Source organism: Ipomoea nil, unplaced genomic scaffold (assembly GCF_001879475.1).
Source record: "Ipomoea nil cultivar Tokyo-kokei standard unplaced genomic scaffold, Asagao_1.1 scaffold0382, whole genome shotgun sequence".
Lineage (NCBI taxonomy): Eukaryota > Viridiplantae > Streptophyta > Magnoliopsida > Solanales > Convolvulaceae > Ipomoea > Ipomoea nil.
This window is the reverse complement of record NW_017616810.1, coordinates 774595-789767: the sequence shown is the minus strand read 5'-3', so window position 1 is coordinate 789767 and position 15173 is coordinate 774595. Positions and strand designations below refer to the sequence as shown.

Here is a 15173-nt window from a genome sequence, read left to right as displayed (position 1 = left end):
AATATTGAGACCAATTCTAAAACTATTCATAATTATGAATATAGAGTTCAAAAATAATATAATGTATGCAATATAACTTGCTTATAATTTATTTTCTTACTGAAAAAGATGTATAATAATATTATTTTTTTTCCATACAAATAATGCCAAAATCAATCAAATGGTTGGTTAAAGTAATTCTCAACAATGACTTAAAATTAAATAAATTAATGTAGATAATAAATGATTTAATTTTTTTAGAGTACAAAAAGTAAAGAAATCATTAGAGGTGGATTTTAATTTTTTATCAAACACTAAAATATTATGATTTTGATTAATGAATGGTATATGGTGTAATTTTATCAATTAATTATATCATCTTGCTCGCATGGACAACTCAACTGGTCATAGAGGTGGAGTTTGGAAAGAATGACTAGGGATCGAGTGGGGGCTCTTTGTGCGCAGTAAGCAAAGGTCTAGCATCTGTGGTTCATGTTCAGTTGAGTTACCATGATTTACATCATCCCCTCTGTCGGGCCCTTAGGGTTGAGGTTCAACCTTTTGGAACGAATGTTATCAAACACTTTAATTTCAATTAGTTAGCTTATTAGCTATTAATTAATTAATTTTTCGACATGTCAAACATAGCCTAATTACTAATTAGGAACCAAAATTAGACTTACCTTGTAACTCATGAACTGGAATGTAATCTAATGGAACGTATGATTGGAGGGAGAGAATTATGAGGGAAACAAATATCAATCCATGAGAGAGTAATAATGTGGGAATAAAGTGTAATTTGAATTTAAGTGTTTAACCAAAAATAGTTATGTCACAATAATACTAGGATCAAAGAATGATAATTTGAAGAAAAAAAAAAGGGACTAAATGTGGAATATCAACAATAAATTTTGGACCAAAAATAAATTAACTCTTTAATATATTACTTATTTCGTAAACTTCATCTAATTAACTTGGAGTAAATACAATAGATTTATGATTATTCTTTCTTTTTTTTTTTCTTAGGGTTGGGGTTCAACCTTTTGGAAGAATGATTATTTTTTTTTTAACCACAAAATCTGTACTAGGTGGTTTAAAAAAAAAACTGTACTAGGTAAACATTATTTGTGTAATAACCTTCAATTCTTCAAATCACATATTAAATGTATTTGACAAAAAATCTAATTCTTAATCTTCATATGCAAGAATCATGTTCCTCAATTAATATAAAAAGTATTAACAATTTGTATTGTCCAAAATATTATCCTCAACATCAACCTTGTGATTTAATGGGGAGAGATTTGATGAGGTGTTTGATTGGATGAAAAATATTTTATTTTTTCTTGAATTTGAGAAAAATATTTTTCTTTGTTTGGTTCAATGAAAAATATTTTCTTTGCCCCCGTCCTTCCCCCTTAGTATTTTGTCTTTCATGAAAAATATTTTCTATGAAAAACAAGGAGGACAATTATGCTCTCACTAACTTTTTAAATCATCATTATTATTGTTGTTGTTATTATTATGTAGGGGTATAATTGTCTTTATACTCATTATTCCTTACAATTTCAAATTCAACCAAACAATACAATTTATATTCCCAATAATTTCTTTTTCACCCATCAAATAATGAAATCCATTTTCCTGAAATTTATTTTCCATAAAATTTCAATTTCATTTACTTCAAATATTTTTCAGTGAACCAAATAGGACATTCTCTTATTTAAGAGATTGAGTTTAGATTATAAAAAGAAAATTCTATTTGCACCACCTCATTAAATAACATTAATATTTATTATTTATTTTACTTTTCAGTTTTTTCTTTTCTTTTTTCTCCTCTTTCCCATTTTCTCTTTCTATGGCCCCTTGAAAAAGTAAAACTTTTGCAGCATACGATGAAACAATGGAAGACACTCTATACAACAAAATTAAACTTTATATAGTTTGATGGATCATTCTCATTTTCTTTGTATAAAAAATGTTATTTATAATATTTTTTAATGTAATTAGGTTCGACTCATTTTTTTTTAAGTAATTAGGTTCAACTCATTTTTAGTCATCAATACATAATAGCATGTGAACAATACAAAATTAAATGGCATTCTAATAAGTAATAAGGATGCCTATTTATATAATTAAGGAGAAGTTTTAATGGCTATATACTTCAATACCGCACATAATGACTTAGATGTTTCCCAAATAGAGTGAGAACTCGTAACGGTCGTAACAGTTGTAACGGATATTAATTGACCACGTTTCTCCGACCTCATATGTTGACTTGAACCGTAACCCAACGCTCCTAGGCCGACCCTGGGGTCGGCATATCATTGCCATAGATTTGAGTTTCTTCGACCTAAAACTATTCAATCGGGTCCAATATATACATTCATATTAAAATATAATTTTATGACTCTCATGATGTTGTTAGCTAGTGTGTCTTTTTAATATATTTATCCCCGTGCAATGCATGACATAAAATTTAACTTATTGTTGATAATGTTTTTAAAGAACGATAAAATCAAACATGAATCATGAAAATTCATCCTGAAATATATTTTCTTTTATAACATTGAATTGGTTGCTATATTAAATAGATTTCAAAATTTATTTATACATGAAATAATAACTTCTTTGCATCTAATTTTTGAATTTGATGAATATATAAATTTACATATTTATTATGTCATTTTTTTAATAAATTAAATTGAAAAAAGCACAAAAATATATTTATACGTTAATTAATACGAAGTAACTTTTAATAGTTGCGTGTAATTTGTTGAATTAATAAATTCAGAAAAATATCAATATCTCTGTAGACCTTGTTTAGAGTAGCACAAAAATATATTTATACGTTAATTAATATTTCTTTTCTCTTTTTAATGTTTTAATTAATTAAATTTTGAATTATAAAATTATTAATTACACCTCGTAGATTAAGGTGATACAAATAACAAATTGAACACCTCTTTAGCTATTTACACCACTTATGTAATTATTAAAATTTTTTACATTTTTACAATCTCATGATACTTTATATCTACTTTTTGATCAAATGGTGGTGCAAATAGCAACATTCTTATAAAATCGGAGTAAAGTAATAATCTTAAAGATTATTACTATATTTAAATAGGATTTATACCCCCACGGCCCCACCCCGCGGCCCCCCCGCTTTAAAAGCCTCACTCCTAACTGTCTGCAAACTTCAAACGGTTCACTTTGATCGAAGTATAGAGTCAACGACGTCGTATCATTGCTCCGCCATGGCCGCCGTTGCCCTGCCGTCCTCCGCCCAATCCTCCCTAGTACACCTCAAAACCAGGATTTCTCTTTCTGCTCCACAGCCGCCCAAACCCCTTGCATTTCCTAGCCTCAAGCCGCCCGTTTCTCGAATTGCGATCAGGAGGAATGTTACCGGAGCGCCCCCGGCCGTGTCGAAGAACTCTTCCGCGTTCTCCGTTGAGGCTTCATCTGAAAAGGCGAAGCAACGGAAGAACCCTATCGTGGTTATTGACAATTATGATAGTTTCACTTACAACTTATGCCAGGTCGGTCACTTTCAAAAGTTTTTTAATTTTTTAATTTTTTAATTTTTTAATTTTTTTTTGGCTTTATGATTGATTGTATTCATTCTTTAATTGATGTTGCTTTATTTGTGATTTGAAGTATATGGGAGAGCTGGGATGCGATTTCGAGGTTTATCGGAATGATGATCTCACTGTGGATGAACTGAAGAAGTAAGGAAAACTCTTCTAGTAGTTTTTACGCTTGGAAATGTTGGATTTTGATGCTATGGATGACATTTTAATTTAGAAATTCTTATGACCTATTATTCATAGATTGTTTTTCTTTCTTTAATTATGATGAGGTAAAGTGATGAAATTTCACTTCTTCTGGTTTCTGTTTATGTTCAAAATTGAGGGGTAAGAGTAATATAGTCCAAAAGTATGCGGAATTAAACATTTCTCAATTTGAATGAATGGAAAATTGAAACAAAATTATGTGGAACATATTCAACCAATGGTGATCTTTTATGTTTACTTGATTTTTCAAATTTCCCTAAAGCTAAAGAGTTAGTTGAATGTGTTCCTTCAATTGGTTGAATGTGCTCCCTGTAATTTTGTTTCAATTTGTTATCAGGAAAAATCCAAGGGGAATTCTCATATCACCAGGCCCAGGTAAGAATGTTTAGGAGAATGTGCAGCAGTTCTTTGTTTTGCATGTTAATTTTCTTTCCAGCAGTACTTAATATTTTCTTTTTCAATTTTTAATGATTATAGGAGCTCCTCAAGATTCAGGGATATCATTACAAACTGTACTGGAACTGGGTCCTATTGTTCCATTATTTGGTGTTTGTATGGGGCTGCAGTGCATTGGTGAGGCTTTTGGAGGTGAGTAGTTTTCTTACGTCTTACCCAGCTTGGCTAAAATCTTTATGTAATCAAACATTTATTTTAGTGTTATGGTAATGAAAATTTACAACCAATTTTAATCATAAATCACACATTTAGAACTCTTCCACATTTTTTAAAAATGAATATGATGCTTTATATGTGCAATTTTACAATCTCCAGATGTGGGGTTAAAGGGACAAAAGGTATGATCCCAGCCATCAAAGACAATAGTGATTCATTCTCTAATTCTCTTGTGGTCTTTGTACGTAGTAACTAGAGAAATATATTCAGAGAATGAAGGGAATACTTCAAGAAAGAGGGGCTTTTTGCCCAGGTATCTGTGTTTGTTTCTTTGTTTTGAACCCTAACAACAAATAGGAGAATTTTCAACAGTGGGAACTAGGAGAATTGATGCATTTATTAATTGAAATTATTGCTTATAGAACATAATTTAAAATTTGGCAAAAGAAAGATAGACCACATGTAGCCATGAGAGAATATAGGGACAAAGCTTGCCCAGATAAAATCATCACGAAATGGTTTGTAAATGATTTATATTGAATATAAGTAGTTGATTGTGAAATGACTTGGACTAAAGCTTGTGAAGTGCTATATATTCTATCTTGCCTGAAATTTCTAGTGATGTCTGCGAGAACTCCACATACAAAGCCAAGGGGTGCTCATCTATACCATCTCTCTGTCATTCTACATCTCTACCATCATAGTTAACATTCGTAATTCTTAGGTGAAAGCTGTAGTTATTAAAACAATTTTCCTTTTTTTACAGGAAAAGTAGTGCGTTCTCCATATGGCGTGATGCATGGGAAAAGTTCTCTTGTGTATTACAATGAGGGTGGAGAAGATGGCTTATTCACTGGTCTGCCAAAGTAAGCTCTTAGCGATTTTATCAATTATGTGCATATTAGTGGTAGGTATTGAATAGATTTTTGTTGGCATTTTATGTTATAGTGAGTATATGACCCATATTCACTCTACTGGATGTGTAATCCTCCAATACGTTTATCAATATGTATGTTTATAGGTTAAGCTGACTTGTTTTATAGTAACTTGTTCTATGGACCTCAAAATACAAACAGGAAAAAGTGGATGTCATGCTAGTCAGAAATATGAGCATTAAGTTTTGCACTATTGCTATATTAGCTTTTCCCAATTGCCTGTTTTATTGATAACATCTTTTGTCAGTACCAAATTCATATTATTTAGTTTTTTACTTGTGTTGTGAGTGTTGCAGTAAAAATGAAAGATTCAAATAAAATAATGCTTCATATTTGTTATAAGAATTTCTATCCTTATCCTTGAAACTAGTTTTTGGTACTGCACTAAGCGTAGCTTTAAGGGAAGCTGGCAGAATTTCAAAAACATTTGCTGTCTGTGACTTATCTCCAGACCACTCACATAAGCCTCACAACAATTCTTCCTTTCGAAATTAATTTAGCTACTAATTTGTGACAGACTGACTCTTTTCATGGTTTATTATCTCTTCATTTTGGCACTGTAAAGAAATGGTATGTGAAATTTGGGAATTTTTTAACTTTTTATGATCAGGAAAGATCCTTAGAAAGAGCCATGACTTTTTTCATTATATATCTGCCTTCAGCCCATTCACTGCAGGTAGATATCATAGCCTTGTGATTGATAAGGATAGTTTCCCCAAAGATGAACTTGAGATAACAGCATGGACGGAAGATGGCTTGGTCATGGCTGCTCGTCACAAAGTATATCGACATCTTCAGGTAAAGTAGGCAATATATGCTTTTGAGAATCAGAGGCATTTTTAGTGCATGGCCTAATGATTTGTTTTACTTTTTACTCATTTAATCGATAGTAAATTTGAAGTCGCTTTCCTATGATGTTTGAACTTGTCATTTGACCTATAGCTATGAATCATCAAGAAACTGATTCATATGAGAACCACTTCTCAGGTGAGAACCTTTAGACAAATCCAAACCATCAATCTGCGAGATCTGATGGATAGGAAATCAAGTAAAAAAGGAGTGGGGTCATTTTCAAAAATATGTCAAATTTTTGAAATTTGTAATATTTATGAAAATGACCCCATCCAATTTCTTTTTTCTTTATTTTCAACCATTAGATCTACTAGATCGATGGTTTGGATTTGTCCACAAGTTCTCATGCTTTCGTATCTTATAGCTTAATTCCCAACAATGTCCTTCGCTACATTATTATCATGATCACGTATTCCTTTTGAGTTGAACTAACAGCTTTCTCGTTAACCCGATGATGATATATATGCAGGGGGTGCAATTCCATCCTGAAAGCATCATAACTAATGAAGGCAAAACCATAGTTAAGAACTTCATCAAATTAGTAGAGAAGAAGGAAGAAGCTGAATCCCAGCACCAGAGCTGAGAGAGGGTCTGCTCATCTTTTCATTGTAACTTTCATATGCGGTATAGTCTAAATGCCCACAAAGCTCTTAGTGAGCTGTTTTTCTCTTAGGGCCAAAAACCTGAATCTGCAAATACTGAAACTCAGCTGCTTTTCTTTATAGTGTTGGAAAGGAAAATGTGGCATATTTATTCTCTCTTGATTCTTGATGAATAATTCTATTTATTGTACTAAAATTATTGCCTAACCATCACTCCTTAATGTGTGATATTATTAATTTATCATGTCGCATTTATAAGGTTTAATCTGTTTGAAAACATGGAAAATGCTTTTTAGAAAACGATTTTTGAAAAATGATTTATTTTTTGGTTAGTTTATTTTTTTTAAACAAGAAAATAAATATAGTACGAAGTCATTTTTTAAAATAAAATATTATTTATTTTAATGATGATGATGATAATAATAATAATAATAATAATAATAATAATAATAATTATTATTATTATTATTATTATTAAAATAAAATTATAAATTAAAATTTATAATAGTTATAAAGATCAATATAATTATAATAAAAAGATGTAATTTTATATGTTTTAACTTGTCATTTATTATAATAAAAATAAATAATAAATTGATAAATACGAAGTATAATAATTTTGAACTAAATAAATTGAAGAAACAAAAAACTTTGGGATATAGGTTGGGTTAGATCAAGATTTTTATTGTTTGGTTCGAATCGATTTGATTTATATTTAACTTTTTTTTTTTGAACGGTGATTCATATTTAATTAGACATTAACAAATGTAATAACATTGAACTAAAGAAATTGAAAAAATAAAATTTAGGTTTTTTGTCGCAAATTATGCCATGGAATCGTGTTCACCGAGAATGGTGAACACAAGACAAAACGATGTCGTTTTTAGGCCAAAAAAGAAAATTCGCGGATGTGGAGTTAACGGCGCGTCGTTTGATCAAATTATGAATTTTCTGTTATGAGATTATGAATTTTATGAAAATTCATAATCTCATAACAGAAAATTCATAATCGCATAACAGAAAATTCATAATCTCACAACTGAAAATTCATAATCTCATAACAGAAAATTCATAATCTTATAACAGAAAATTCACAATCTCATGGTTCCAAAGTGAATGTGCAGGCATGGATTCATAATTTATGAATGTCCGTGATTTCGGACGGGAATATGTAGGCATGGTTCCAAAGTGGATGTGCAGGCATGAATTCATAATTTATGAATGTCCGAAATTATGAATGTAATGAAAATTCATAATCTCATAACAGAAAATTCATAATCGCATAATAGAAAATTCATAATCTCATAACTGAAAATTCATAATCTCATAACAGAAAATTCATAATCTTATAACAGAAAATTCATAATCTCATGGTTCCAAAGTGAATGTGTAGGCATGGTTCCAAAGTGAATGTGCAGCCATGAATTCATAATTTATGAATGTCCGTGATTTCGGACGGGAATGTGTAGGCATGGTTCCAAAGTGAATGTGCAGGCATGAATTCATAATTTATGAATGTCCGAAATCTTTGTTCACCTCAAATTAAAGTGAAACCTCAAAATGTGAAAATAAAGAAGAAAAGTCACGCAATTAAAAAAAAAAAAAAAAAAAAAAAAAAAAAAAAGATAACGGTGTACTAACACCGTTAGAACCGTGTTCACCATGAATGGTGAACACGGTTCCATGGCATAACGTCTGGTTTTTTGTGGACTGGGCTAAGATTTTTATTTGTTTGGTTTGGCCCAATACAATTCATATTTTAATTAATCATTAATAAATACAATAATTTTAAATTAAAGAAATTAGAGAAAAATCGCAAATTATGCCATGGAATCGTGTTCACCGAGAATGGTGAACACAAGGCAAAACGACGTCGTTTTTAGGCCAAAAAAAAAATTTCGTGGATGTGGAGTTAACGGCGCGCGTTTGATCAAATTATGAATTTTCTGTTATGAGATTATGAATTTTATGAAAATTCATAATCTCATAACAGAAAATTCATAATCGCATAACAGAAAATTCATAATCTCACAACTGAAAATTCATAATCTCATAACAGAAAATTCATAATCTTATAACAGAAAATTCATAATCTCATGGTTCCAAAGTGAATGTGTAGGCATGGTTCCAAAGTGAATGTGCAGGCATGGATTCATAATTTATGAATGTCCGTGATTTCGGACGGGAATATGTAGGCATGGTTCCAAAGTGAATGTGCAGGCATGAATTCATAATTTATGAATGTCCGAAATTATGAATGTAATGAAAATTCATAATCTCATAACAGAAAATTCATAATCGCATAACAGAAAATTCATAATCTCATAACTGAAATTCATAATCTCATAACAGAAAATTCATAATCTCATGGTTCCAAAGTGAATGTGTAGGCATGGTTCCAAAGTGAATGTGTAGCCATGGATTCATAATTTATGAATGTCCGTGATTTCGGACGGGAATGTGTAGGCATGGTTCCAAAGTGAATGTGCAGGTATGAATTCATAATTTATGAATGTCCGAAATCTTTATTCACCTCAAATTAAAGTGAAATCGCAAAATGTGAAAATAAAGAAGAAAAGTCACGCAATTAATTTAAAAAAAAAAAAAAAAAAAAAGAAGAAGATGATAACGGTGTACTAACACCGTTAGAACCGTGTTCACCATGAATGGTGAACACGGTTCCATGGCATAACGTCTGGAGAAAAATAGAACCTTTTTTTTAACTGTTTTGGACATGGGCTAAGTCGTGTCAAGATTTGTATTGTTTGGTCTAACTCAATTAGATCCATATTTTAACTGAACTAGCCCAATCTAATTTAAATAATAATCAGATATATGGTGTGTCAACGCGCCGATTTGACACCACTCCAAAAGAGAGTGATAGTTATTCTATGGACCCTAGTCCCAGTTGTCATGATTAGTGGGGTGCTATTTCATTTTTTAAAAACCATGTTGAACGTGTTTATGAACATTAAACTTTGAGTTTATGAATATATAGTGTCTAGTTTATAAATATTAAACTAATTTTTTTATTTTTAAACATATTATCTAGTTTATGAACATTAAACTCCGAGTATGTAAACATATAAATGGTTAACACCGTTAACAGTGAAAAGGGAAAGAAATAGGAATTTTGTCAAAAATGACATCGTATTGTTATATAATTTGCAAAAAGAGAGAGAGAAAATGTCTTTCGAGTAAAATCTCTGAAGATATTTTTTTGCCAAATTTGGTCATTTTTCTTTTGACAGGAACGAGTATTTTTTGTTGACTTCATTTTATATTGATTGTCAAACAATAAAAATTCAAAAAAGAAAAATTACAAGTCATTTTTCATAATTTTAAAACCACCATAAAATAAAATAAAATGGTTAAACTACTCGTAACATTCAAACAATGCTAAATTCGGATGGTTTGATCATCTACCAATCGTCAAATTCTCTTTTGTAATTATAATTTGAAGAAAAGAGGTGTCCTTGACCTAATATGTTTGTCTGTCACAATCACACTCTTTCAATTCCCGTCCTTCTTACTAAGTATCTCTAAATTAGAATCATGTTACTTGCACTCAAAGGTAAAATAGTAAAACAATTTGAACAATATCTAATACCCCATAGTATAATGATGCTTTTCCTCCAAATAAAAACTAATTAACAATACATGTAGAGTTTTTAAAACATTTGATTCATAATATATAAAATTTATATACATCACCAATAAAAACACAACTCATCCTTTATATAATAAAGCTATATGGTTTGGGAATAATTAATGTTACAATTAATGCCACAACATCCTTTATTATATATAAAAAAAAAAAAAAGCAAAACATTTAAAAAATAGAATAGCTATATATTATATAATCATATAAAAAATATATTTTTGAAAAATAAAATAGCTATATATTATATAATCATATAAAAAATGTGTTCAATTAGAGTTTAAATTTACACATACAAAATTTGAAATTTGCTTTCCAAATGTAATTATCTTAGTTATTATTCGTATTGTGAAAATTATAATATAGATGAAATACAATTAAGAATAAATCAATGTAATTATGTAAATTCTCTCTATAAGTTTATTTGAATATGCACATAATTAGAGATTATATTAACCATACAAAATTATAATTTTAATATTAATATTAATTGTAATTTTGTATTCTATAAAAATAATAAATACTTGACCAATGGAAGCTCAAAAATATTATTATATTAAATAATTTAAAATATTTTAGTTTTTCTATTTTTTATTTATATTTATAATAACATAATTTTTTTCCGTGCAGCGCGCGGGTGAATTACTAGTTAACACATTAAACTAGAATGATAAGCTCCTTGTAGTCTTTTTTGTTAACTAAGATTTACAAGGCAACTTCACCTAGAGCACACCTTCGAATAGTAACTCTGGACTTTCTTGTAATCAAAGAGTACGAAAACCAAATATGAATCTAATTTCTAACTATAGTATAGGTTTATTAAAGAGAAAAGTTCTTCATTTATTGTGCACAAATATATGATATAACAATGAGCATATATATACTTATTGAAGAGTAGCAAATACATGATGATAAATATATAAAGCCCAAGATGAATGAGAGAACATGGCTAAGATGACACTATAAGTATAAAATAAATACACATATCTCACCCCCACCCCACCCCCTCCCCTTCCCATTCATCACCAATCAATACTACACTCAAAATTCCTTTTGCCCTCCCAAATGACCACCCTCTCCCCTCTCATCTCCTGTATCCACTATTCACAGGTAGGTAGGTAGGTGAACAACAACCTTAAATCACAATAAATGAAACCTTAGCCTTCTCAAGTGGAGGAGGAGGATCCATCCCTACTACTTCTCCCGCCTCCTCGGCGGTGTCGTCTGCCACGGTGGCGGGGGACGCCGCCAAACCTCACGGGGTCGAATCTCCGGAGCTGCTCGGCCTCTTTAGCATCGAGGGCACATTCGGTTGAAGGGACCTTGTATCGGGCGCTATCATAGCAATAAGAGTACTGAATGTTCTTCCTCCTGAACCTCGCCATTTTAGTCCTTTGCTCGGGTGTGATCCCGGTTGGGATCGAGGCCATTTCCGGGGCGGTTTCGCACTTATCCGATGACAGCTCAATAGGATCGACTGCACAGCCGTGGAGGACAAACTCGGAGAGCTCTGCGACGAAGGGAGCATATTTGTAATTCACTTTGTACTTTCCCCCCGCTGTTGCCCACCCCGATCCATCCCATATCGTGGCATACAAAGACATCGGCTTCGAAGGGAAGTCTCCTCCCATCGCTTCTGTCCTCTTGATTTCTCTTATCGGGACATTATCTACATAAAAGCTGCAAGAACAAACATAGGAGAATCAAAGACTAGGTTACCAAACAACATAAGTTCATGTCAGCATACAGAAGCAAAGAAACAACCTTAAGTTAAACCTTAAAATTTACAATTTCTCTTCGTTGCAGTTGTGTTCTTTAATGTTATTTGTTAGGCCTACAGACTATAACTACAGAAAACACAACCTATCAAAGTTCCAAATTATCCATATTGTTGCAGGCAAAAACCCGAGACAATTGAGGTTCCGAGGATGTTTGAAAACAGGCAAAAACCCGAGACACAGTCTAAAGAACCCAGGCATTAAAGAGCAGCTGCCTGCTGGTATTTCTTGTTGGCAAGTTTATTTTTTTCCACCCCATATAATTCACACCACCCACCCACCCTCAAAAAGGGAGGAAAAAAAATCGCCCTCTTTTCATACCGTAACCTAAAATCCCATGGATAGGTAGCAAGCAGCAAAGCAAAATTACGGGTTTTATTGCAATTACATCAAGCAAGTGACTGCACATCCAACCACCTTAATAAGGAAACATGTTTCTATCACAACAAAGAACCACCACCTTAAAAAGAAACGAATAGTTCACAAATCACAAGGGAGTTACGAGAAACAGCAGCTGCATATAAAACTAGCCCGCAATATCAGATAAGCAAGAAAACCCCGTTTCTTAGTATTTGGCTAAAAGTCTAGTACACAACCACATAGCGGTTTAAGGAAGCAATTGAGTTATCTTACACGATCAGATTCTCGGTCCAGAGGATACTGTATTGATGGAAATCCTCAGAGGGATCAAACCACAAGCCATATCGCTCCTCCCTGCCCCTGCTGGTGCTTCCATTGCCATAAATATTAGTCTGAATCCTCCAGTCTTTGCCTCTAATGTTCCCCAAGAACTCAAAGTCAATCTCGTCATGGTTCTTTTGGAACATCTCGGCGTTCGACATCTGTACGATGATTACAAAAAGAACAGAAACAAAAGAGGATTATAAACACTCAATCCAGCAGATTTGGAGATTTTTAAGTGAAACTCCTCTTATACTTCCACAATTTCTCCTGTGTAATCATATTTTAATTTTTATTGATTAAAAAAAGCAGCTCAGGAAACAGGGAAACTGCACAGAGGATCAAAGCATCTGAGATTCCCTTGCTATCAGACATCAAGGAGCAAAACAAAAATGAATAAACTAAGAAAAAACAAAACTTTTTTATCATTAAAAAAATAAAAAAGACCAGTAATTTTCATAACCTATGATGAAATTTATTATTATTTTTTTAAAGTTAATCAGTTTCAAGAAATTGAAACTGGACATGAAGAGAGTGATCACAGACTCACACACTCTCATGGAGTCTCTGATGCCGGAAAATCAAGAACCCGAATACCCAAACAGGAAAAAAAAATGATTTTATTGTTACAAAAATTTAAATAATCCCAACAAAACACTTACATAAAACGCCACCACCACACCGGCCGTGTAATCCGAAGGTAGTTTAATGGAGGCGCTGAAGAACCCATGACTGTAAAGGTCATGAGACAGAAACCCAGAACCTGTTTTTACCCAAAAAAAAAACAAAAAAACAAAGGATTAAAACGATATTATCATACAGAACATATTAAAAGCTCCAAACAAATAAAAAAAAAAAATAGTTATAAAAACCTGTTCTTTGGTCTAGAGAAAGATGAACAGACTTTCCATCTTCAAGGACTCTAAGATTAGCATCTCCAAAGAGATGAGTGTAGCCTTCGTCAAATGAAACGATTGGCAGATTTCTTGAAAACCCAGAGACCAGTAAAGCAACAGAGCACAACACAAAAATTCTCAGATGAAAAATCACCATTTTTTTTTGGGTTCTTTCGATCAGTTATGGAGGTGAAGAGTGAAGGGATTGTTCTGGGTGTTGGTTCTTACAAGCACAGAGAATCGTATTGTACAAGAAAAACTGAAAGAGAGGTGGTGGCTATTGTGAGAGGGAGAAAAAGGGTGGCCATTATATTTGGTGCTGATACTCAGGGGTGTGAGCTGTTTTCAGAACATTTCCAAATTTTCAGTTACAAAATACAAAAAAAAATAAAAAATACTAATTTTCCCTTTTAAAAAAATTATTATATACAATTTTTTTTTTATTTTTTATTAACTCGAGATCACATAATTTTTTTTTTGGATAACAGAGAAAATTTTACTCCAGAAATTAAGAAGGTTCATTAAACATATTTCATAGTACCAGAATTATGTTCTATTCACTGGATCATCTCTACCATTCAAAATTATAAATAATGTTACAAGTGAATTATAGATAAATTAGAGGAACTATTTTCCTTTAATTATGCACTTCAAGTTTAAGGGAAAAAAATTGCCAAACATAACACATAGTTTATATCAATTTTTTTTTTTCTTTTAAAATCAATATAAGTATTTATTCTCTGTTAATATTTATAAGATTTTAAAAAGAAAAAAAATCATATGCATAAATTTCTTTTCAATTTTAAATCTTGTGTTCATGATATATTAATTATTTATATTATTTTATATTCTATACTTTTACTACATCTTTCTTATTAGACATTTTAAATTTAAATTACAATAATAGTTGACCGATCATTTGCAACAATTAAAGCTTTCATACGTTTATTTATTAAAAAATAAAAAAGACAATTGACAATTATTGGAATATAAAGATTTTGCCATAAATGTATAGTTGTTTTTTTTTTTTTTGACATATTATTGGAATATAAAGATTTTGATAATTGACTAATCAAAATATTAAATTGAAATATTGAATTATTTGATCCCTAAATTAGATTCATAATCCAGTTCGGTATTTTTTTTGCTTTTTAAAATTTTAACAATTTTGCTTTTTTAAAAAAAAAAAAATCATAATCCCTAAATTAAAATTTTGACAATTTTTTTTTTGAATACTATTGACTCTGTTACAATATAGTATCTGTCCATATATACTTTCTCAACCTATTGAAGCACAAACACCTAACATTCTATTGGGAGAGCCATAATTATGTCGCTCGACCACAAGGTTTTTTGTGACAATTTTGTTATTAATGTCAA

General features: G+C 31.2%; 2 protein-coding genes across 2 annotated transcripts; one reads left to right on the top strand and one right to left on the bottom strand.

The window, feature by feature from the left end:
* The first annotated feature begins 3147 nt into the window (after nucleotides 1-3147).
* LOC109171794 (anthranilate synthase beta subunit 1, chloroplastic-like) lies at nucleotides 3148-6984 on the top strand. Its single transcript, XM_019320868.1, has 7 exons — nucleotides 3148-3521; nucleotides 3640-3710; nucleotides 4114-4151; nucleotides 4254-4364; nucleotides 5155-5254; nucleotides 5986-6121; nucleotides 6645-6984. The coding sequence occupies exons 1-7, from the start codon at nucleotides 3237-3239 to the stop codon at nucleotides 6756-6758; spliced, it is 855 nt and encodes a 284-aa protein (XP_019176413.1). The 5' UTR covers nucleotides 3148-3236; the 3' UTR covers nucleotides 6759-6984.
* A 4312-nt stretch (nucleotides 6985-11296) lies between these two features.
* On the bottom strand, nucleotides 11297-14109 carry LOC109172052 (probable xyloglucan endotransglucosylase/hydrolase protein 27). Its single transcript, XM_019321204.1, has 4 exons — nucleotides 13770-14109; nucleotides 13560-13660; nucleotides 12850-13058; nucleotides 11297-12118 (listed from the first exon to the last, which is right to left on the bottom strand). Exons 1-4 carry the CDS (start codon nucleotides 13948-13950, stop codon nucleotides 11605-11607), a joined length of 1005 nt encoding a protein of 334 aa, XP_019176749.1. The 5' UTR covers nucleotides 13951-14109; the 3' UTR covers nucleotides 11297-11604.
* Between the last annotated feature and the right edge of the window lie 1064 nt (nucleotides 14110-15173).